Genomic DNA, 26,323 nt, shown 5'->3' on the forward strand with positions numbered 1-26,323 from the left:
AAGCATTTTACAGAGAATTTGCTGTTGGTAAGCGAGGAGGCACAGAGGGGTGTTTTTAAAGTAGGAAAGATAGATTTGTATATTCTTACAAAATGCATTCGTTTGCTGCGCACATTTACAAAATTCGCTTTACATATTCTTATTCTCTTTTTTTTGAATTGTTTACTAATTGCATTTTCAATTGAAAAAAAAACGTTTGCCAATTAGCACAAAATTCTTTTGAGATATTAAAAATCAAATGCAATTAATAAATCACAAAAATAAAATCCTTTAAACTTGAACAAAATTTTAATTTAATTAATTAAAAAATTAGAAGAAAATATTTTTTTAATAAATAAACAAAAGGCTGAAGCAATTTTTAGTATAGAGTATTTTGTTGCATTTTCCATACCCAGTGTTGCACAGTGTTTTCGCTGAATTTTGTTATTTTGTCATTTTTTTCTTGTTTGGTTTAATGCAAAACTTTAATATTTTTCTTGCATATTTTTGGTGTTGGTGTAGCTTATATTTATTAAAGGAGTGCTTCGGGTGCAGCTATATGTATTCTGGGTGCCATTGTGTGTGTGTATACGCAAAGTATGTGTATGTGTAGCGTGCTTGTGCTTCAAGTGATATTATTTGTTGTTGCGAATTTGAGCTGTTTTGCCATTTACTTTTCATACATGAGTTGCTGATGAATGAATCATACGCAATTAAAAAATCAAAAAAAAACTGTAATACCCAAGCCAGTATTTTCGATAGATTTTTCCACAACATCCATGTTAACAAAAACAGTATTTATATTTTTCATATAACTTGCGATTAGTTTAAATAAATTTGTACAAACTTTATGCCGCGAGTACGCCATTAGTTTTTTTTTTCGGAAATAACAAAAATGTATTGTAGATACAAAAAGTTGCCAGCGCGGAAATTTTTGCATCCGATTTTCAAAAGAGTGAAACGCAAATTTCTTGCAGTTCAGAAAATGTGTCTACATATATATGGATTTAGGAGGATCCATGTGAAGAAAAAAATGTCATGAGAAGAAGAAAACGGTTTCCATAAAATATACAATATATATTTTTTTTTTGATCAAACGAAATTTCGAAATTGCTTTCGCTCAAAAAATGCCTTCATATTAAAGAGTTTATGTCAAAAATAATTCAGGAACAAAATATTTCCATACACCAATATCAAAAAGGCATACATATATACGTACATATGCATGTGTGCACGCTTTTCAAAAGTCCTGAGAACCCCTTTTATATAATATAAGGCCGTTTTCAAGCCAAAAAACCTGAATTCCTAATTAATAAAAAAATTAAAAACCTGTTTTGGGAAAGTCGTTCAAAAAATGCATTTTAAAATCAACTTCTCATACAAATATTTTTTAATACATACTTGCGTTGTGTGGTAGGCAAAAAACTGTTTTAAAAAATTGTGCGGCTGATAAATATTTTTGCTTAAAAAAACAGTTAAGTTTAGCTACAGAATAATTTTATTCAGTTTAGAAATTCATAAATTTGAATTGAGCTTAAAAATGTATAATTTTTTCTATCACCTACTCATTAATTTTGAACTGTACAGACATAAGGTGGCGCAAAATTAATCATCCAATTTTGTTTTTGAATAACATTTTTACTAAATAAAAATAATAATTTTGAGTGATGAAAATGTTTATGTCGATCTTTACGCGCTCCATTACGTGTCTGTTTGTATACAGCAGCTATGTATATTAGTTCACAAGCGTTAAATATGATTGGCGTACGATGCAATTTGCAAAAATTATAAATCTTTTAATAAGATGATTAATTTTGCGCTACTTTGTATTTATACACTTTGTTTCTGCTAATTTCTATCAGCCAAATTCACAAAATATGTGCATTTAAAAAAAAATATTTTTATTAAGCTTTTTGGTTTTTTCGCTATTTTATTTTCTCGCATAAAAAAGTGAAGATTTTTATTTTAAAGCTGTTTTATTATTATTTTAAAATTAGTATGTTATAATTAAGAGTTAAGATTTTGAAATTTTATAAAAAAGTTATTACTGTTTTGTCATAATTCAAGCCTTATTTCTAACTATTTGTTGTTTTTTTTCGTAATAAAATTTATTTATTCTTTATTTTTGCTTAAAAGTGAAAAAAGTTAAATTTTTGAAAATTCGAGTATTATAAAATCTGTACAGTTTTTTAATAGCCAAGTTCTCTTTGCCTACCATTCACCGTCAGCAGCGCAGTCTTATTGGCGCTGCCCGCCGCATTGGAGACTTCACACGTATACCGGCCCGTATGCTGCGATGTGACATTATTGATTAACAAAAGGCTTGTATGCTCGCCCACGCTTGCCAAAGTGGCCAAATCTCCGCTGATGTGCTTCTCATTCAAATACCATTTAAATAATATAGGCAAATCGCCCTTGCTGGCAATACAAGTCAGCTGAACATAATCGCCCATATGGCAGAGGGTGGCCGATATGGAGAGTTTGGCCAGAAATGGGATTTCTTTGAGGTGGAGAAAACGATTGCAAGCAGTTAGAAGATGAGGGAATATGAATAATTGGTATTTGAAAATTTCAAAAAGAATTTTGCAATTGAAAATTGTAGGGTTTAAGAATAGTTGATTTTAAAACTTTTATTATTACTTTTTGTTTTAAATGAAATTTTTTTTTTTGCTTATTTAAAACAAATTTTTATTATTATTATTGCTTACTTAAAAAAAAAATTTTGAGATAAACAATATTTCTTTTACTCTAAAAATATATACATATTTGAAAAGCTGTAACGTTGTCAAATCATACCGAGAAATATAAAACCGTTATAAACATTTTGATTTGTCGATTTTGTAAATTGTAAATTGTAAAAATAAATCCCTAAAACATTTATATTATTCTTGAAAACTCGTCAACTTCCCATATCATACCCGCAGCAGCACTAGAACTTCAGATCAAGTTCGCTACTTAAGTCTTTCGTCTGATACTCGCAATCCTCTTGGAACTTCAAACAATAACGGAATTACAAAAACACAAAGCAAAACAAGGATTTATAATCTGCGCATAACGCAGATAGCATGCTTAGATTCATTCTGCAACACCCTCACCCTTCACTTTCAGCACCGACCAGCGGCGCGCCTCACCCGCCGCATTGCGAGCAACACACGTATAATTCCCCGAATCGCTGATAGTAGTTTGACGCAGCGACAATATCAACGTGTACTCATCAATTTTATGATAAATGGAACGTAGCAAGGGTTGGCCATTCTTTAGCCAATGTATATCGATGGGCAAGTCGCCGGAGATAGCCATGCACATGACACGCACCGCCTGACCGCCATTTACACCGTTCGCATTGAAATGGAATTGCTCAAGTTGGGGGAGTTCTGTATGCAGCACAAGAAGTTACATAAGTGGGGGGAGCAGAGATGTGGGCAGTGCGTGGTAAAAGAGACAAATACATAAATATGTACATAAGTGCACGTTCATATGAAAGAGATGAGAAAGTGAGTGGTGAAAAAATTGTCTGATGAAACACAAATGCTTACAGAGAAAAAGAGGAAGTGATGTAGCCCAAAAGGTATTTAAAAATTTATAAATTATGGTTTATTCTTATTTTTAGGCATTTAAGAAGACTTCATTTAATGACGCAACTTTATCAAACACTTCAATTTGAGTTTGTGACTCAGTAAAAAATGTATTGAGTCAATTTAGAAGGAAGTAAAAAATAAACAGACACAAATATTTATTAAGCCGTATGCCTATTTGCATACTTTTGAGTTTACTTCCCTCTTTAAATCAAACTCTTATTTTCATAATTTTTTATTTTTACAGATTTTGGGCTAACAGGACTATTTTAAGAAAGCTCTCCCTTTAAATTACATTCACATTTCCATAATTTTTATTTTTACACACTTTTGAGCTAACAGCACTATTTTACAAAATTTTGATATTCACACAAAACTTGAGGCCCACGTAGAAATTTCAGCATCGACAAACATCTGGGAATGGAATTGTGTAGTTCAGCAAACATTTAAGGACAAAACACCACAGGTATTATAAGCATTATTAAGTGAAGACATACTAAACTAAAGAAGAAATGCCCGCACTAGCACACGAACATATGCCTATAAGCGCCCAACAATATGCAACACTAGTTCGTGTTGTGGCGCGTCTTGCACTAAAACTAAAAACACTTAGCTAAGCCATTCCACAAGAATTGAAGTGCGACCGCAGCCATTACAAATTATTATTGTACTAAAACTATTTTAAAACTAACAGATGTTGCCGCTCTCCACTAATACTATGTTTATTCTATGTAAATACTAACTTAGCGTATTCACAAACCCTTCACTGTTAAACTCGTCGACACTGTTGTATATCCAGCACGATTTGCACCCATACATGTGTATTTGCCCGCATGTTCACCGCTTACGCTTTCAATATTGAGCGAACTACTACGTTTGCTGTGCATTAAAATCATGATGCCATCGACCAAGCGGGCCGGCTCGTCATTGTAGTACCAGGTTATGTTGAAGGGCGCATCGCCATGCACGACCGCGCACGTGAGCTGGAAATAATCGCCCACAAAGAGTGGCGAATCGGCGTTGGTGGGGAGCGGCGCAAGTTTTGGTGGCACTAAGATGAATTCCATATGTAAAAGGGAGGGAGAGCAAGGAAATGAAGGATGGGATGGGATGGGATAGGAAGCAATGATAATGAAGCAATTAGATCGATGCAAGTAGTAATCGATAATAGATGCAGATCGATGTAAGTGATGTGGGAGTTTTAATAGCACACCAATTTTGGATCGTTGATTGAGGACAATTGCAACGTCGGACCAATTGAAGCACATAAATAAAATACAAAACCAAAAAATTAAAAATGTACGAATAGAAAAAAGTGACTTAAAAACAGTTCTAAGTAGAAGTAGCAAACATAAAAAACTGTATCTTAAATTAACATTTCTTCCGCTTTCATTGTACCATTCACAATTAATTGTGCCGTATAATTCGTTACACCAGCCGCATTTTTGCCATAACAGGTGTAATTGCCCGCATGCGCGCCGTCTATCGATTCAATAGTTAAAGCTGAACTGCGTGAACCCATTTTCGAAATAGTTATGCCACGTAGCTGCGCATAGCTTTCATTCAGCGGCAAACCATTGTAGTACCAATAGACCAAAAGCGGATGATCGCCGTGTATTATAGAGCATTGTAGGGTACAGTAATCGCCGGGGAAAAATGCATCTGCGCCAGAGCTGAAGGGCGCGATTTTGGGTAGTACTAAATTTTTCAAAGATTTGATTTTTTTAATGTGCGCATGTACGAAGGTGAAAGAAAATTTAATAGAGATTTAGTTAGTGTATGCAAAATATTGGCAATTCGACTTTTCATTTAATTTTTTTTCCAGGAATTTCTGTCCTAAAAGTTCTCCATATATATTAAGCTTCAAAAATCTTCTAAAATACCAAAAAAATATTTGTCATGTAGAATTCGAAATGCTTAAAAGCAGAATAAAAATCATCAAACGGCATTATAAATAGATTTCCTGTAAGTTTTTATATCGACGGACAAGATTTAGGAGATCAGTAAGAAAAATAGAGGATAAGGTATTAAAAAAATGTTAAATGCATAAGAATTATTTTTTAGTTTTCCGCTTTTTATAAAAACCAAAAACTTTTAACTGCAAGAGACCCTTAGAAAAATCTGCAACAAATCTTATAGCCTTACTGTGACGCCATACAATCAGTTTTGCAATTCTTTTCAATTTTGAAATTAAAATTTAAAAAAAATTTTTTTTTTTTTGATTGAAATAAAAAAAAAATTAGATTTAATTTTTCAATTTTTAATTAAATTTTTTTTCAATTATTTTTTTAAATTTTGTTTTTCGAAAATTAAAGAACAAAAATTTAAAAACAAAAAAAATTAATTTTTCAATTAATTATAATAAAAAAAAAACCATATTTTTCAATCATTGTTCTAAAATTCATCAAATTTCTTCTAAAAATCATCAAAATTTAAAGCCAATACGTAGGCTGCGTTTGCTTTGACAATCACCTTTATTATCAATATATCGCCTTCGAGAAAACAACAACAAAAAATTATATTAATGAGCTGTTGGGTTCTGTTCTTGTGTTACTTCAATTTTGTAAGTATGCAAATGCAAATCTTCTAAAATCCACAAATCAGTCGATTCATGAATGCCTAATTGTTGAAAACGTCGAGCTTTCGATGTTGAAGGTTGTTCAGCAATACTTTGCGCTACAGCAGCAATATTCTCAATAGAAAGTCTAGTCTTTATTCTACCAGTGCTTTTTCTATCCTCGACAGAATCAGTTTTTTAGAATTTCTTCATCAACCATCATTAAATTGTCGACTAATTCGGATGATTATTTTCACTACAAATTTCACGAATTTTGCGATTTACATATTGTTTTTAAAGATCGACCTTTTTATTTTTAATAAGTTTCAACCATTTCAACGCGTTGTTCTTTGGTGTAAATTTGCACATCTGCCTACTTGAAAAATGTCAATGATGACATAAGAAAAGGTAATTTATTCACTACTGGCATTTAGGCGTCACTTTTGAAAAACCTTTTATATATCTTTAAAATAAGTGTTGAGGGTATAACATAGCAAAGTTGTAAATCAAAGTGTTGATGCTGCTGATAAAAAAAAAATATTTTTGGAAAATGTTCACGAGGTTGAGTACATTAAATAGCGTAAAACTTTCATGGACAAACGTCAGATTGGACGGATTTGATTTTACCCATTTGATTTCTGGAGTTATAGTTCCCATCTGTAATAAATGAGTTGTTACATCCGTCTACATCGGTTTTGAGATCCAAGGAAAGCATGCGCCCTTGACGAGAATCATGTTCTAAAATTGGGCCCACCTCTAGCTCACGAAACAGTACGTAGCTCTTTATATAATAAGTAAATAATTTAAGAGTATATTAGTTTTAAAATGGTGCGGCATTGGCAAAATCTTTGTGCACTGGAAAACTGTTTTTGTGCTCAACATGCAAAATTTTTCTTCGAGTGTTTTGCCGGCAATTCTAGGCAAAAGGTTTACAAACGTTAAACGTAGCAAGCAAATTTGGACAAACAGAAACACTAGTCACTTTATAGTGCTCAGTGAGAGAGAGAGATAAAGGAAGAGAGCGAGAGATGAAGAAAAAGGGAATAGCAAAGTGAGCAGCAATAGGCGGAGAGTATTTAGTAGCCAGCAAGTAATTTTTTTTCTACATATTTTATTTTCTACATTACCAAAATGTAATTTCAAAGCGATTAACAAGTGGTTAGTAACTGCCACGACATTTTTGTTAGTTATTTTTTAACTAAGTCTTTCATATTTTTTTTACACAAATAGCATTATTTTCTATTAAGCTCGCTAACCATAAACATTCAATTCAGCTGAGTAACTCTGCACGCCCGCACGATTACTTGCATTGCAAGTGAAATTCCCAGCATGTTGATGATCAACCGATTCAATGGTCAGTACACTGCTGCGACGACCCACTGTCATTGTGGACACGCCAAGCACCTCGCTAACTAGCTCGCCATTTAGCGTCCACTCAATGACGAGCGGCAAATCACCAGTGGGCACTGAGCAATGCAAAGTGAGATATTGGCCCGTCTGAGCGGGACCCTCCTCGAAAGCGAAGGGTGTGATGCGTGGTAAAACTAAAAGCGGTTATTTTAATAGAAGGAAAAGAAAGGGATGTATAGAATTTAGTGGAGCAGAAATAAAAATCAATAAATATTTTATGTAAATAATAAATTTGAGAAAGTACGAAAACAGCAAATTTTTTTCATTTCACTATTTAAGATTATTCTTAATTCTTTGAATGACCTATAACTTTCAGCTGTGTGCCGTAACTAGCTTTGCCCGCCTCATTCGAGCCATGGCAACTATAGTTGCCTGCATGTCGCGCGCTTACATTCTCAATGGTTAGAACACTGCTGCGGCGCCCCAATTTCGAAATCAATATATCCTGATCATCGGCATTGATCAGCGGTTGGTTGTTGAAGGTCCAGAGTATGTTGAGCGGCAAGTCGCCCTCGGTAATGGTACACTGATAGGTTATGTATTGGCCGATGTGCACGGCTTGATTGCCGCTAGAGAAGGGAGATATTTGTGGGGGCACTTTAGGAGAGAGGAGATGTGAGAATAAGTAAAAGCGCAGGAAAGTGAGCGAGGTAAAGAGATGGGTTTGGTAAGTCACAGAGAGGAGAAAACTAATTACTATACATTAATTCAAAGTAATAATAATTTATAGCGAAAACATCTTAATTCTAGGCTCTCTTTTTCATATTTAATTCTTTCAGCGCCCACCATTGACAACCAACACAGCCGTATACTCCGTCGTTTGTGCTTCGTTGCGCGCCTTGCACGTATAGTTGCCGGCGTTATTGCCATTCACTGAGTCGATTGTTAACACGTTTACTTTTTTGCCAATTTTCGATGTTGTCACACCCAAATAATCGTTAATCGGATAGTCGTTGAATAGCCAAGTAATGTCGACCGGCAAATCACCCTTCGAAATGGTGCATTGTACGGTAACCGAATCGCCGAAATTTGCAGGCTCTTCGCCAAAGTCGAAGTGCGTGATTTTTGGTGGTACTGGGTGGGTAAAATTTTGAAGGTAATTTTAGAATAAGAGATGTAATTTGTTTGAGAGATATTTCTTTATATTTTTTATTTATTTTTTTTTTTTTTTCAGACTGCTTATAATTATTTCGTAGGCAACTATTTTTCACACAAATGCAACTTTCAGAACTTAATATGTGAAAATTACTTTTCTTATTTTCATCAAAGTTGAATTTACTGATTTAAATTCTGCATAAGGCTAGCTATTCAGCGCCTCGAAAATTTAGTCTACCAACACCACAGCTATTCAGCACTTCATGGAAAAATATTTTCATCAAAACCGAGTTCGCTGGTTTCAATTCTTTATAAGGTTAGCTATTCAGCGCCTCGAAAATTTAGTCTAACAGCGCCACAACTATTGAATTCAGCTATTCAGCACTTCATGGAAAAATATTTGCTGCAAATGGAATTCACTGATTTAAATTCTTCATAAAGTTAGCTATTCAGCGCCTCGAAAATTTAGTCTACCAACACCTCAGCTATTAGATTCCCCTATTCAGCACCTCAACGAAACATATCTGCTTATAATTAGAATTCATTGATTTAAATTCTTCATAAGGCTAGCTTTTCAGCGCCTCGAAAAATTTGTCTGCCAACTCCACACCTATTGAATTCAGCTATTCAGCACATCATGGAAAAATACAACACAAAATACACTAAAATATATTATTTGAAATATCATAGGAAAATATGGGAGCATATCATTAAAAAAAATTATAGTACAGCTATTAGATTCCCCTATTCAGCACCTCATGGAAACATATCTGCTTATAATTAGAATTCATTGATTTAAATTCTTCACAAGGCTAGCTTTTCAGCGCCTCGAAAATTTTGTCTGCCAACTCCACATCTATTGAATTCAGCTATTCAGAACATCATGGAAAAATACAACACAAAATACACTAAAATATATTATTTGAAATATCATGGAAAAATATGGGAGCATATCATTAAAAAAAATTATAGTACACTAGTTGAGCCTAATTATCTATCGAAGTAAATATTCGAGTAAAATTATTGTGTAGTGTAGATGTTTCATATTGTAAATATGTTTTTATATATTTTATACACTTTACAGTTTATTCAGCTAACTATATTTTGTAAGCAACATGCTTAGACGCATATTTTCAACGTAAAAAACTTTGAATCAAATGTTTCACAACATAATTACAACAAAATCACAATTCAGCGCAGTAAGAATATGCAGAACTTTACAAAATAAAGCACTGCCTACAAGGCAGTATATAAATAACAAACTATACCCAATTCAGCGGTAATTCACCTAGCCTAAAAACAATTACCAAAAGCATAACAAAAGCATTGAAATGCGGGAATGATACTGAACATGCTTTTCAGTGAATGAGAATTTTTATATATTGAAAAGGATTTTTTTAGGCACGGAACAAAAAATAACAAGAATAATTGAGAAAACAAATCAAAAACAAAACAAAAATATTAATATTACTGAATTATGCACTTTTTTTTAACTACCATTCACAATCAACTGCGCTGTATAGCTACTCGACGCCCATACATTTCTAGCTTTACAAGTATAATTTCCAACATGCCGCGCATTTACCGAATCTATCATCAATACACTCAAACGTTTGCCCATTTTCGTGGCTGTAATGCCAGAGTATGAATTGAGAGGATAATCGTTGAACAGCCATTCAATATCGAGTGGCAGATCACCTGAAGATACGAGGCAGTTAATAGAGACGGAATCCTCAAAATTCGCAGGTGCTTCGCCAAAGTCGAAATGCGCTATCTTAGGGGCCACTGGAAAAGTGCGAGGAGTAAGCAGGTGTTAATTAAGAATTTTGTTTTTTTAATTTTTATGCATATTTGTTGTTGTAGATTTTTCTTATTGGACACTTTTCAAAGGTGTTTTGGGAAATGCAATGCATTCTATATTAAAAGAATAATAAAAATACAAAAAACTAAAATTCTATGATAAATGTTGCACAAATAAGTTATTCAGCGCTATTCAGCACAATTCAGCGTCATTTAAAGCCGCTTCATTTCGTCGTATATACCGTTAACCACCAATCCGGCTGTGTAATTTGCGGCCGCTGCATAATTTTTCGCCTTGCAAGTATACTTGCCAGCATGCCGGGCATGCACATTGTCGATGGTCAAAATATTCGTGCGCTTGCCACTTTTCATAACCGAAATACCCGAGTATGAACTAATGGCGTAATCATTGAATAGCCACTCAATATCGATTGGTAAATCACCGGAAGAAATCAAGCAAGTAACCGACACCGAGTCCTCAACATTGGCAGGTTCCTCACCAAAATCGAAGGGTATTATTTTTGGAGGGACTTGTGAAAGGATTAAAATTAAAAATTTTATTATCTAATATTAACAATCCAAACACACATTTGTAAGCACATACAAAAATATTGATTTGAAAAAAAAAAATATTAAAAAAATGTATACAGTAACCATTAACAATTAGCTGTGCTGAATACATGTCCGTAGCAGCTTTATTACGCGCTCTGCAACTGTAGTTGCCCGCATGACCTGCATGCACTGAGTCAATGGTTAGCAGAATTGTGCGCTTGCCGCCTTTCATCACATTTACGCCAGCAAAGTAATTAACCGGCTCACCATTAAATAACCATTCGATGTCTAAAGGCATATCGCCGGAGGAAATGAGGCAATTCACTGAGACAGAGTCTTCAAAATTAGCAGGAACCTCACCAAAATCGAAGGGTACAATTTTAGGAGAGACTGATGATGGAAGGGAAGGTTAAGGTATAATTAGGGAAAATTATGATAAGAAATTTAAAAAAAATGAGAATTATAAAAGTCTACAAGAAAACCAATAGCTATTCAGCGCAATTCAGCGCTACTTAGTTTATCTGCTTTAATCGCATATACCATTAACTACTAATTCAGCTGTGTCATTCACGGCAGCTGCATAATTTTTCGCCTTGCAAGTATATTTTCCAGCATGTCTCGCATGTACGTTGTCTATAGTCAGCATACTGGTGCGCTTGCCACCTTTCACAACAGTTACGCCCGAGTAGGAACTTATTGCATAATCATTGAACAGCCACTCAATATCAATTGGTAAATCACCGGAGGAAATGAGGCAAGTAATCGAAACAGAGTCTTCAACATTCGCCGGATCCTCGCCAAAGTCGAAAGGTGTAATTTTGGGAGGGACTTTTATGGAATGAAGGAAGTAAATAAAGGCATAAGCATTACTAATGAAAAAAGCATATCGAAACTCAAAATTATAATTAGCAGAATAGCGAATAGAAATCGAATTCGAGTAACCGTTGACAATCAGCCGTGCTGAGTACACATCCGTGGCGGCCTTATTGCGTGCAATACAAGTGTAGTTTCCCGCGTGTCCCGCATGCACTGAGTCGATAGTCAACACACTAGTGCGCTTACCACCTTTTATGACATTCACGCCAGCAAAATAATTAACCGCTTCGCCGTTGAACAACCACTCGATATCAAGCGGCATATCACCCGAAGAAATAAGGCAATTCACAGAGACGGAGTCTTCAAAGTTTGCGGGTGCTTCACCAAAGTCGAAAAACGCTATTTTTGGCGGTGCTGATTTGGTTTTAATTAAATAAAATTTGATTTAGTGTAAGCAGAGTATTTTAAAAGTTATAAGCACACATAAATTTTATTGAAACAGTAGTTGCTTGGAAAATTCCCGTAAGCAAAAAGTTAAAACTCAGTGAAGTTCACACAGCTTTGTACAGCCAATTCATGAATAAAATAAATAAATAATTCGCGCGCACACTTCTGTGAAATGGAGGGATCAACAGTTTTAAGCCGACTCCGAACGGCACACAGATGGTTTTCTATGAGAAACCTTGTCAAGGCAGAAAAACATTCGAAGGTACACCATTGCCTGCTGAGGGGCGCCCGCATTAGAACAAAACTTGTTCTATAATTTTGCTGTTTCATGCACGGAGATTCGAACCCTTTTTGGTCACCCACCAACCCATTCGGCTACGGCGCCAGCAAATTCATATCTTAAGTTACATTCATACATATTTTACAGCTATTCAGCTTATCCCAAATACAAAAATCTTCAAATCGCCAAACCAGCTACTTTTAGGTGTGTTTTTATTAATTCAGCAACATTTTTCTCGAGCGAATTTTGTAAGCACATACAAATTTTGAATCCTTTAACTTTGACGCAATACTTAAATACAAAACAGCTCACATTCTTCGATAACAAATAAAATTCATGTCAACACTTATGCGTGTATGCGAGTTGGATATACGTAAAACCGAAACCCAATTAAAAACTACTAAAAGCAAAATTTAAAGCAAATTCAGCGCGCAAAAAGTAAATGAAAATAACATAAAAAATCACCATTCACAATTAATTCCGCCGTATACTCCACCGCAGCTGCATCATTGCGCGCCTTGCACGTATAATTGCCCGCATGACCAGCATGCACGGAGTCTATAGTCAAAATACTAGCCTTTTTACCGCCCTTCACAATAGAAACACCCGTGTAAATATTTATTGGTTGATCATTAAAAAGCCATGTGATATCCATAGGTAAGTCGCCCAAGTAGATAAGGCAATTTACGGAGACTGATTCTTCGAAATTCACGGCATGATCGCCAAAATCGAAATGCGCAATTTTCGGGGGAACTAAAAGTAAGTGAAGTGGATTGAAGGAAAGTGGAAAATAAATTTCGAAAGATGTAATAAATTCAAAACTCAAATTGCAAGTTTGTAACAACGATTCTTAGTTTTTATAAGTAAAACAAAAAAAATACCATTAACCACCAGTTCGGCGGTGTAATTCACCGAGATGGCCTTATTGGCGGCCACGCAAGTATAATTTCCCGCATGATGACCGCGCACATAATCGATGGATAGCGCGCTTATCTTTTTGCCCAATTTTACCATTGATACATCGTAGACATTTTCATTGATCTGACGGCCGTTGAAGAGCCAAGCAAAACTAACGGGAAAATCACCTGAAGTTACCAAACACTGCACGCTTGCAGACTCGCCAAAATTCGACGGCTCTTCACCGAAATCAAAGTGTGCGATTTTTGGAGGCACTTAAAAATGTAGAGTAAATTCAGCAAGGATTGGTGAGGAGAAAGTGATGCAAAAAATTTATAAAAATAAAGTAAAATTACTATATACGAAATAAGTTATTCTTATTCAGCGCATTGCACACCGTTGACACGCAATTCAGCGGTATGATTAACGCGTCCAGCGCGATTTTCAGCAATGCAGCTATAATTTCCGGTATGTTTTGCCGAGACGGACTCAATCGTAAGTTCACTAATGCGTTTGCCACGTTTCGTTGTAATAATTTCGAGATAATCCTCAAAAGGTTTGCCATTCAAGGTCCAAGTTATGCTCACAGGCAAGTCACCACCGGCAATGGTGCATTGTATGTTTACAAACTCACCAAAACTCATAGATTCTTCACTAAATGAGAATGGGCTGATTTTTGGTGGCGCTAGCAAAATATAGGTAAATGTATTTGTTTTATTTTTTTCAACTTAAATAAAATAACTGTAATAATTGAGCACTTTTTTATAATACTTTTCATTCGTTTTTTTTTTTTCTTTTTATGACTAAAAACCTAATTCAGCGCACATTTTTCAATAGTATTTTGTAACACAAATACGCGTGTTTGCATAAGCGCCTTATTCAGCCCAATTCAGCGTAATTCAGCAAACATTTATTAAGGTTATTAACAATTTTAAACCAAGAACTACAAGTAATAAATCCGTTTTTATTCAACTTCATTAAACGCTTCCATGTTCTATTCAGCACAAACCAGATAATATCACTGGGGCACAGGAAATGCATATTTGGATAGGATAAAGCAAAATATAAGAGAACAAATAGTTTAGACTACAAGATGTAACTACTAAGTCCCATTACAATTTGATTTTTAGTTTTTCTTTGTTTTTTCTAGTGACACAAACCATTCACAATCAACTCAGCTGAGTGTTCGGCTCTGCCCGCCGAATTGCTGGCAATGCAAGTATAATTGCCCGCATGCTTCGCCTCTATCGCATCAATCATTAAGTTGTGAATACGTTGGCCACGCCTCTCTGTCAAAATCTCTAATTCAGGCAGCAATGGATGACGGTTCAAAGTCCATATTACCGAGACAGGTAGATCCCCACCCGAAATTGTGCAATGTACCGATACAGGCTCACCAAAGTTCATCGGTTCGTCACCAAAAGAGAAGGGTGTGATTTTTGGTGGCACTCAACACAGGAATTTCAGGAAAAGGTAACAACACATAAAGAAGAAAAAAAACGAAAAAGCGAAAAATAATTAATGCTACGAATGAAATTGAACAAACCGTTAACAATTAATTTGGCCGTATGCGCTGTGATACCCGCTTTGTTTTGAGCATGACACGAATAAGAGCCTGCGTGATGTGCAGCCACAGATTCAATAGATAAAACATTGATGCGCTTGCCGATACGCGAAAATGAGATATCGTGGTATCTATCGATGGTGGCATTATTCAGCAGCCAGGTGACATTGATGGGCAAATCGCCGCCGAGTATAGTGCATTGAATAGAGGCGGGTTCACCATAGTTCAGCGGCTCCTCGCCAAAGTCGAATGGTGCGATTTTCGGCGCGACTTTTATCAAGCAAAATTATTAAAAATATTTTAAACGAAGTAGTATAAGGTTAAAACTTTAAAGTTTTATAAATTATAGTTCAATTAATCAAATAATTATTTGAGAGAGAGGAAAAAATGCGCTGAATATAATCCTGGTAATTCAGCGCAGTTATGAAACAATTTCGTGCAGCAAACGGAGTATGAAAACTGTAATAAAGTGACAACAAAATACGTAGAGTGGCCGATATTGTAATTAAGCGTGACTGAGAAAGTTTTTCGGACGCCTTGAGATTTATTGCATTATTCAACAGACGGGATTTTGTTTAACATTTAAAACGAAAAATAGAAAAACTTAAAATTTTTACTTAAAAAAATATGCTTAAGAGATATGTAAACACATACATGTATCTATATGCATAACAAACCATTCACAATTAAACGCGCCGCATGCTCTGTAATACCAGCTTTATTATACGCGCGACATGAATACCTCCCCGCATGATGTGCCGCCACTGCCTCGATTGTCAACACATTTACGCGCTTGCCAATACGCGACAACGAAATGTCGTGAAAACTATCGATGGCCGCATTATTCAACAGCCAGGTAACATTTATAGGCAAATCACCGCCGAGTATAGTGCATTGTATGGAGGCTGGTTCACCATAGTTCAGCGGTTCCTCGCCAAAGTCGAAGGGTGCAATTTTTGGTGCAACTTTTGATTTATATGAATAAAAGGTAATTTAGTTTTGTAAGCTTTGTCACAACTAAACAGTTTATCTAAAACAGGTTAAGAGTCACATTAGCAGTCAAGCGCTGAATCGCTTTAAATGTAATTCAGCGCGCTTGCAAAGTCGGTATCAGCATAAAGACACTTGTAAATTTACATTTTTGTTTCATCTTCGCGCGCTTTTTAGCATGAGAAATGGATTTTGGTATGAGGTTTAAATTAAAATAAAACGCAAATATTTAACTTAATTAAAGTAAGCAGAAATTCTCTTCAAACCATTCACAACCAAAGGCGCCGTATATGCAGCCTTGCCCGCCCAATTTTCAGCGACGCACGTGTAATTCCCCGCATGATCAGCCGTGACGCTCTCAATAGCCAATGCGTGTGTGTGTCTCGTAAATTTAGTGGTCGCTATATTCAAATGTGCCGGTAGATGGTAATCATTCAGCAACCATTTCACATTCATTGGCCAATCACCACCGGCGATGGTGCATTGTATGGACGCAGGTTCACCAAAATTCAGTGGTTCCTCCCCAAATTGAAAGGGGGTTATACGTGGTGGCACTGGTAGTGTTTATTAATAGTGCGTGAGACAGTAAAAAAAAAATATTGATTGTTGTGTTTCAGAAAAAGCATTTTAAATTTGAGGTTAGGATGGTTAGATAGTGTAGAGAAAGTGGATTTTGTTATGTACCTTTTTTTTTTTGTTAAAAACATTACGCAGAAAAGTATTTTAAAAGTAGGCACTCAATAGGTTTATAGCTAGCGAGGGTTTTTAGTATTTAAAACACCGCAACCGAACCCAAAGATATTAGAGACAAACAGATAAAGTTCACAGACAGCAGTTAGTTAGGCGCTTAATTATTTATTGTCGATTGAAAGATCCATAATTTTGTTGTATACCATTAACGGTAAGATTTGTGCTATAGGTCGTTGAGCCAGCTGCATTACTGGCCGTACAAGTGTATGTGCCAGTGTGTGCGGGTGTGGCGCGCGGTATTGATAGCACACTCGATTTGATGCTAAAGCGATTTGTGCGCATTATCGGCTGAAGACTGTCGTAGCGCGCATCGCCAGCTGCGCGTTCAAAACTCCAGTTGATCTTGATCGGACGATCACCTTTCTGTATTTGACAAAGCAAATCTATAGAGTCGCCGGTGTTGATTATGTCGTCGTAACTGAAGGGTGTGATTTGTGGAAGGACTATAGAAGAAATGTGAATATTCGGTTTAGATGTGAGGTATAAGGGGGTTAACAACTGTTGTAGGTATTAAAAAGTTACAAAAAACACTTGAGGGGATATTAAAATGATATTCAGCGCAATTCAGCGCTAATCTATGCAGGATTTTCCGGCATTATGTGAAACATATTCAAATTTAATTTAAACTCCGCGTGCGAAATTCATTATTTTATTTCTAACAAATGTAAACTTTTTTTTCTTAAAATATTTTTCATTGGCACATTGCGCACATATTCTTTGCCTTTAATTGTTGTATATTACTAATTAGCATTATTCAGCTCAATTTAGCGCTATTCAGCAGGATTGAACCACCCTTTTTTTGCAATAAACAGTTTTTGAGATATGCTTTACAAATGTTTTTTTACATTCCACTACTTTAACCCCTATTCAGCTACAGTAAAAAATACGCAAATTTATTACAGTTTAAATTAAATTAGTTGTTTCCTATTATATTGTAAATTAATTGTTTTACTTTACTATTTAGCATTATTCAACTCATTTCAGCGCTATTCAGACTAAAGACCCTGAAAATTATAATCTTTCACAGTCATTCAGTAAATCTCTTGTACCTATATCTGAATTTTAACGTTTTGTATAAATCTTGCATGCGTTCATCACTATTCAGCTCGATTCAGCGTTATTCAGCAGAATTGAAACCGCCCTTTGCTATGCATTAAACAGTTTTTTGAAATATGCTTTACACAATTTTTTTACATTCCTTCGCTTTAACGCCTATTCAGCTATATTATAAAATACGCACATTTATTTAAATTTAAATTAAATGAATTGTTGCATGAGCTCTTCACTATTCAGCTCAATTCAGCGCTATTCAGCAGCGTTAAACCCCCTTCCGCCGTGAATTTAGATATTTTTTACACAATTCTTTTACATTCTTTCACTTTAACTCGAATTCAGCTACATCATAAAATACACAAATTTATTTAAATAAAAAAATAAATAAATGTTGCATGTGTTCATCAATATTCAACTCAATTTAGCGCTATTCAGCGGAACTGAAACCCCCTTTTAGTATGCATTAAACAGTTTTTGAAATATGCTTTATACAATTTTTTTACATTCCTTCGCTTCAACGCCTATTCAGCTACAGTGTAAAATACGCAAATTAATTAAATTTCGATTAAATGAATTATTGCATACGTTCTTCACTATTCAGCTCAATTCAGCAGGATTGAAACCCCCTTTTGTTATGCATTAAATAGTTGTTGATATATGACTTGTACATTTTTCCATATTCTTTAACTTTAACCTCTATTCATCTAAGGTATAAAATACGCACAATTATTTAAATTTAAATTAAATTCATTGTTGCATGCGTTTTTCACTATTCAGCTCAATTCAGCAGCGTTAAGCCCCCCTTGCACTATGAACTATGCAGTTTTTGAGATATGCTTTATACACATTTTTTACATTCCTTCACTTTAACCCCTATTCAGCTACAGTATAAAACACGCACAATTATTTAAAATTCACTTTAGTGCATTTCACACATTGTGGGGAACATAAAAAGCACAACAACTAAAGAGGGTAACAACGAAAATACATAAAGAGCTTAAAAAAAGTATGACATTAAATTTTTTTCAAGCAAATACCATTAACCAGCAATTCAGCCGTAAAGGCACTATGGCCGGCCTTATTACTGGCCACACACGTGTAATTTCCTGAATTCGCCGCCTTCACCGACTCCACTGTCAATAAGCTAATGCGATCACCAATCTTACTCGCCAACACACCCATATGCGAAAACAATGGCAACTCATTGTGGGTCCAACGTATTTTCAGCGGCAAATCCCCTTTCGCCACATGGCAAGTGAGTTGCACGCTGTCCCCTTCATTTGCTTCACCATCGAAGTTAAAAGGATGTATAGCGGGAAGTACTACATACACACATAAATCGGGGGGATGGGTTGGAAAGCCGAAAAGCGATAGTGAAGGATGCGAAAAATAAACAAATAGTGTAGATTTTATATATTATACAAATAAAGATTTTTATAAATCAGAAGAGCGAGTTAGTAGATCAAAAATAAGTTTTCTTATGTTTGTTTTATAATTTAAGTATAATATAATTTTGTATATTATAGTTTTGTGCTCAATAACCATTGACTTGCAATTCCGCCTGATAGGAGCTCTCTCCTGCGCGATTCGTTGCGATACACGCATAAATGCCACGATGCTCAGCGGCTATGTAATCGATATTTAAAGTGCTCGACTTCGTCGACATGCGACCAATTATGATATCATAATCGCCACTTTTCAGCGTTTGATTATTCAACGTCCACGTAATATTTATGGGCAGATCACCTTTAGTGACGGAACATTGCACACCAAGAGAGTCACCAGAATTTGTGGCTTCATCGCCAAATGAGAAAGGCATAATTTGTGGTGGCACTAAGTGACGAGAAAGTACAAGAAAAAAAACGGTTTAAAGGCAAGGGAATTGTGTGTGAAATGAAAATTATTAAACATTTAACTAAATTACGCTCAACTACACTGACGCTCAGCTACAACTCAGCGCACCAACCATTCACTACAAGTTCGGCCACTTGTTCAGCGCTGCCCGCGGCATTCGACGCAATGCATTTGTAGGTGCCACGATGATGTCCATTGATGGCGTCGATACTTAGCGAACTTAGTTTCGGTGACATTTTTATAATACGTATGCCGGCGTGCTCGTTTGTTATCGGTTGTCCATTCAGCGTCCAGTGCAGCTGTAGTGGTGTATCACCTTTGAAAACCATGCACTGCACAGCGGTGCTATCGCCATAATTTGAGGGATCATCGCCAAACGTAAATGGCATAACTTGCGGGGCGACTAAAAAGTTCACATAGTTGGTATTAAAAGTGATGGTAGGCGTTGGTAAGTAAAGTAAACAGCTACGGCAATTTTTCTTTTTGAGTACCTAAAGTTGTTGCGCCAGCGTTTAGCATTCAAAAATTTCAACAAAAAAAGTCACTCCGACACTAAGCAGACATTTTTCAGTTAATTCATTTATAAGAAAAAAATATTGTTTGTCGTTTTCCTGCCACCGAAAAATTTTAAATGGCAAAACAGTGAATAAACCAAAAAACAGCTCAACACATTTCTCACATTCAGCACACTTGATTGTGTATTCTGTAGCACCCTTTCAGCGAATTCAGTAAATGTGCGCACAAAAACTACAAAGCGAACTCTGGTAATACCAAAAAATCTGCGTGAAGCGTATTCAGCGTGCGCACAAAACTACAATTAATTATTGCGTGTGATTCTAGAGCTACACAAACCGTTGACTTGTAATTCAGCTACATATTCGCTAGTGCCGGCCTCATTCGTTGCGATGCATTTATATGCGCCGCGATGCATTGCGGTCAGCGAGTCGATATTCAGGGAGCTGGTGCGTTTATTCAACTTCATTATGGTGAAACCATTTTCACCATTCACAACAGGCGCTGAATTCAGCGACCAGCGTATTTTGAGTGGCAAATCACCCTTAGGTACCACGCAATTGACGCTCGCGATTTCACCCATGTCAGCGGTATCCTCTCCAAAGGAAAATGGTAAAACTTGTGGTGGCACTTGATTTTTAGAAAACGAAAAAATGCTTTAAATCAAAAAAAAACTACAGAAAATAAATACAAAACTATTTCAGCTACATATTTAGCGCTTTAAAAATGTATGAACTATTCAATTTGTTTGCCTGCACAAACCATTCACATGCAATTCAGCGCTGTATTCAGCGCTGCCCGCCTTATTTGACGCAATGCACTTATAGATGCCACGATGACGCGCTTCCAGTGAATCAATATTCAGCGAGCTAGTGCGTGGATTCATGCGCGACAGCGTAAACCCGTGCTCGCCAGTTATAATAGGCGCCGAATTCAATGTCCAGCGTATTTCCATGGGCAGATCACCCTTGGGAATCAAACAAAATACAGCTGCGATCTCGCCAGTATTCGCTGGCTCCTCACCAAAGTCGAAAGGTTGTAATTGGGGTGGCACTTAAATGTGTGATGCAAGGACGAAGAAAAAGAGGGCATGAACGTGGGCGTAAAATAAAATTAGCACAAACTTAAATATGAGATTAACCAATATTTTATGCAACTAATCAGAAATCAGAAACATATTCGCAACAAACCGTTCACTTCTAAAACCGCAATATGTTCAGCATAACCCGCTGAATTGTTTGCTATGCATTTGTAGGTGCCGCGATGCATTGCCTCGAGTGAGTCTACATTCAACGAACTTGTGCGCTTATTCATTTTAAAAATATTAAAACCGTTTTCACCATTCACAATCAATGCTGAGTTCAATGTCCAGTATATGTCGAGCGGTAGATCGCCTTTGGGTACGACGCAAGTGACGCTGGCGACTTCACCGCGATTGAGCGGCTCCTCACCGAAGCTGAATGGACTAATCTGTGGTGCAACTAAAAGGGTAAATGTGGGTAAACTTCATTTCGGCAGAGCTGAATTGCGCAATACTGCAGCGGCTTATTAAAGACTGCAATTTTAAAATGTTTCAAGTAGATTTTTCCCAGATTTAGCGCATAGTACAATTTTTGTACAATTCAACCAGGTGTTTGTGTGTTTCAATAAATACTAATCAGCGTGAATTCAGCGCGATTTGAGACCAAGTTATTGGGTTGGGGAATAAGTTCATACCGTTTTTATATTTTCTTTTATCTTACAACGATATGTTTGCTGTTTGGCAAAGGGTAAGTATTCATTCGATAGAACTCTTTCTGCTCTACAAAACTATGTTAATTGTATTTTTCTTCTTTTTGTTATTTAATTTTTTATTAGTTTTGAGGCTTAGAAATGGAATACCCAGGAGGCAAACTTCAACATTTTCGTCACCTGCTCTTCTTTGCTTTTCATCGAGGTCAAAAAGTTGCCGAGACATTTGCGACGTGTATGAAGAAAGTGTCATAGGCGAGTCTACAGCACGGAAATGGTGTGCGTAATTCAAAAAAGGCGACGGAAGGCCTTCTGAATTCGATGAAGAACGTCTGAAATGACTGAAGGAGAAAAGTCGCCACACCAGTCAAGAATTGGCAGAAAAAATGAACTGTGATGATAAAACGATTCGCAATCACCTTCATTCAATGGGATTTACCGAAAAATTGGAAGCCTGGGTGCTTCACGAGCTCAACGGAAAAAGCAAAGAAAATATCCTGCAAATTGCTTCTCAGAATCTCGCCCGCCATCGAGCTATACGCAGTCATAAACAGTGCTTTTTGTACCAAGCTAAGAAAGGAGTGGGTGGCTCCAGGAGATACGCCCAAGCCGAGAGACAAGCCGGATCTTCATCCAAGGAAGATCATGATATGTGTTCGGTAGGACTGGGAGCGCACAGTGCACTGGGAAATGCTCGAAAATAATGCCAAGGGCAACAAGGAGCCCTACATTGCCCATCTACACTGCGTGAATGAGGCTATACGACTGAAAAGATCTGATCGACATGGTCAAACCAAACTCCTTCCCGACAACGCCAGGCCGCATATTGCGCAACTCGTCAAATCCGCACTCCAAGAGCTCGAATGGGAAGTCATTCAGTATCCGCCGTATTCTCCGGATCGGGCGCGGAACGATTACCGCCTTTTCCGCAAATTTATCGATAGGTGGGCAGAGGTTGTAAACAGCAACAGCGAATATATAATTGATTAACTTATTAATATAATTATTGTATTTTGTTTAAGTAAAAGTCTTCGGTAAAAACGCTACCAGCTTATTCCCGAACCTAATAATATTTTCATTACAACATTTCATTCTGCAAATCGATTTGAAGTAAATTTTTTGAGTGGCTTTAATTATCTTGTACCATTAACATATTTGACACCTATTCAGCGCAGATTTAACATCGATAAAAAGTAAAAAATGTTTTAAAACTACACTACACCAACACCAAATGCAACTCGTATTCAACTCAGCAGGTGTAGAGTGTAGAGAAAATGTTTTCAAAAAGCGGAGTGGCCAATTCTGTAAATTTCAGCAAATTTTCAAAGCGCATAGAAAGCAATAACTTTTGTTTTTTTAGAGCAATAGTAGAGGTATATTTGTATGTACGTGGACGATATTTGTTAGTATAGTTTCACTTTCATATTTACAGCGACTCTATTTTCTACTCAACGCACCATTAACCTGCAATTCAGCGGCATATTCAGCAAGTCCAGCCAAATTCATGGCTATGCAGCGATAAGTGCCGCGATGTTTGGCCTCAAGCGAGTCAACGCTCAAGTAGCTGGTGCGCGCATTTAACTTCATTATATTAAAGCCATCACTGCCTGCAGCGATGGGTTCATCATTAAGAGTCCAGTGAATGTCGAGCGGTAGGTCGCCTTTGAGGATCATACACGTAGCGCTAATCATATCGCCCATATTGACAACCTCAGCAGGAAAACTAAAGGGTAAAATGTGTGGAGGAACTGTACGGGAAAGATTTTATGTAGTACTTTCCGCAAAAGCAGTTTATGGGTTGAAATCAAAAGTTAAGAAATTAAATCGTCACTTAAGTTTGTAAGCTCTTTTTAAGCACGCGTTGCTGACAAACCATTCACATGCAATTCAGCCGAATATTCCGCAAAGCCGGCTTTATTGTTCGCTATACACTTGAAAACGCCACGATGCTTCGCCTCAAGCGTATTGATGCTCAACGAGCTGGTGCGTGGATTCATGCGCATTAGCGTAAAACCCTCCTCGCCATTTATTATGGGCGCTGAATTCACAGTCCAGCGAATATTCAGCGGCAAGTCGCCCTTGGTAACCATACATTGCGCGCCAGCCATTTCGCCGAAATTTAAAGCCTCATCGCCGAAACTGAACTGCATTATTTGAGGGGGAACTGACGGAACGCAGAATTATAGAGGAAGGAAAACAACAACGGGCATTTTGATTAGAGTTCGTGTAACAAATTATGAAGAAGCAAAGTAAATGAAACTACAATTATTGATTAATGAGAATTTGCAATTTTTATGGCTTGCTGTGTACCGTTAACTTTCAATTCGGAGGCGTAAAACGTTGAACCAGCTTTATTTTCGGCGATACATTTAAAAAGTCCACGATGTTGTTCCTCAACGGCGGCGATATTCAGCACACTGGTTTTTGGTGATAATTTCAAAATTGTTATACCCTCTTCGCCGTTGATAATAGGCCTCGAATTGAGCGTCCATTTAATTGTAATGGGTATGTCACCCTTTTGAATCATGCATTGCACACCAGCATTCTCGCCATTATTTATGGGCTCGTCACCGAAAGAGAATGGCATAATGGAAGGGGGAACTGGTGAGGGGAAAAAGCTTGAGTGAAATAAAATAAATATTCAGAAGACGAAAAAAAAAATAATAAAAATCACGCTTGAGATTCTAAGCAACTGGTAGACCCCGTGCAGTAGTACCATTGACTTTTAACTCTGCAACATAAAAATCGGTGCCCGCCTTATTTTCAGCAATGCATTTGAAAAGTCCACGATGTTGTTCCTCAACGGCGGCGATATTTAGAACACTACTTTTCGGCGATAGTTTGAGTATAGCGAGACCCTCCTCGCCGTTTATAATCGGTCTTGAGTTCAGGGTCCACTTAATGGTTATGGGCACATCACCCTTTTGTATCATGCACTGCACCCCAGCGCTCTCGCCAGTGTTCACCGGCTCCTCAGCAAAGGAGAAGGGTACTATAGAGGGAGGAACTAGTGGAAGGGGAAAACGGATTTGAGTAAAACGGAAATAAGTTTTTTTTTTTTTGTTTAAAACATTTTTTTTTTAATTTTGTTTTTTGCATAAAATTTAAGCCCTAACTACCATTAACGCGCAACCACGACGCATGTTCCACACTTCCGGCCGCATTGCTAGCCACACAGCTATAATTGCCCGCATGTCGCGATCTCACCGATTCTATATTCAACATAGTTATGCGTTGACCGCTGCGTGTAATCACCACACCATCGTTGGAGCCGAAGAGGCGGAAACCATTGAAGCGCCAAAATATGTCCAAGGGCAGATCACCCTTGGTGACGGCGCAATTAACTGTGGCCATATCTTGCGCATTGACCGGTTCGCCGAAATCGAAGGGCAAAATTTGTGGTAGGACTATAAAGCGGGAGAGGTAAAGAAACAAAATTCAACGACGAAAAAATAAGTAACTTCAATTCAGAATATACTAAACTACAACTAAAACTATCTGCGAGCTTAACCATTCACAGCCAGTAAGGCCGACTGCTTAGTTACACCGCCATTATTTGTCGCCACGCAGCTGTAATTGCCCGCATGACGCGCGCGCACCGATTCAATACTCAATACGCTGATACGCTGACTAGTGCGTGTGACAACTAAACCATCGTTGGTAAAGACGCGTCCACCATTGCGTGTCCAATATATGTCGAGCGGCAGATCGCCCTTTTTGACACTGCAGTAAGCCGACACCATATCCATCTCGTTGATGCTTTCATCACCAAAATCGAAGGGTAGTATTTGTGGTAGGACTGTGCGGAGGAAGTAAGGAGGCGAGTAAATAACGAGATATACATTTGAATAACAGAAAACTGTTTAACAGAATATTTCTAATAGAAATCTGTAAATATGTAGAATATTTGTTTGTTTGTTTAACCATTCACGGCTAGCAGCGCGGATTGCTTGGTTACGCCGCCATTATTTGTTGCCACGCAGCTGTAATTGCCCGCATGGCGCGCGCGCACTGACTCAATGCTGAGCACGCTGATGCGTTGGCTATTGCGCGTCACTACTAAGCCATCATTGGTAAAGACGCGTCCACCATTGCGTGTCCAATATATGTCGAGCGGTAGATCGCCTTTATTCACAGTGCAATAGGCCGAAACCATATCCATTTCATTTATAGTTGTTGCGCCGAAATCGAAAGGTAGGATTTGAGGTAGGACTGCGTTGAAGGAGGGTAAAGAATAAATATCAAAAATAGCCAAAACAAGAGGTGAATAATACAAATATTTGACAGAATCACTCTTAACCATTAACCGCCAACGTGGCGGATTGTCTTGAGGCTCCTGCATTATTGGTCGCAACGCAGCTGTAGTTGCCAGCATGGCGCGCGCGTACCGACTCAATACTTAAAACGCTTAAACGTTGACTATTTCGCGTGACTATCAAGCCGTCATTCGTGTAAACACG

The 26,323-nt window shown here is 37.0% G+C and overlaps 2 protein-coding genes across 2 annotated transcripts in view; both read right to left on the reverse strand.

Moving 5' to 3' along the window:
* Positions 1-26,323, reverse strand: part of LOC128867720 (cell adhesion molecule Dscam2) — a 245,634-nt gene that overhangs the window by 51,973 nt on the left and 167,338 nt on the right. Inside the window, exon 9 of the mRNA XM_054109170.1 lies at positions 7,368-7,655. Within this exon, the coding sequence (XP_053965145.1) occupies positions 7,368-7,655 (288 nt within the window). The remainder of the gene's footprint in view (positions 1-7,367; positions 7,656-26,323) is intronic.
* Positions 11,080-13,311, reverse strand: LOC128867722 (uncharacterized). Its single transcript, XM_054109172.1, has one exon. The coding sequence runs from the start codon at positions 12,104-12,106 to the stop codon at positions 11,495-11,497; it is 612 nt and encodes a 203-aa protein (XP_053965147.1). The 5' UTR covers positions 12,107-13,311; the 3' UTR covers positions 11,080-11,494.

Source organism: Anastrepha ludens, chromosome 6 (assembly GCF_028408465.1).
Source record: "Anastrepha ludens isolate Willacy chromosome 6, idAnaLude1.1, whole genome shotgun sequence".
Taxonomy (NCBI): domain Eukaryota; kingdom Metazoa; phylum Arthropoda; class Insecta; order Diptera; family Tephritidae; genus Anastrepha; species Anastrepha ludens.

Bases quoted from the DNA above. Each gene is read 5' to 3' on its own strand.
- LOC128867722 (XM_054109172.1), bottom strand. From the start codon at position 12,106: ATGCCGCTTGATATCGAGTGGTTGTTCAACGGCGAAGCGGTTAATTAT.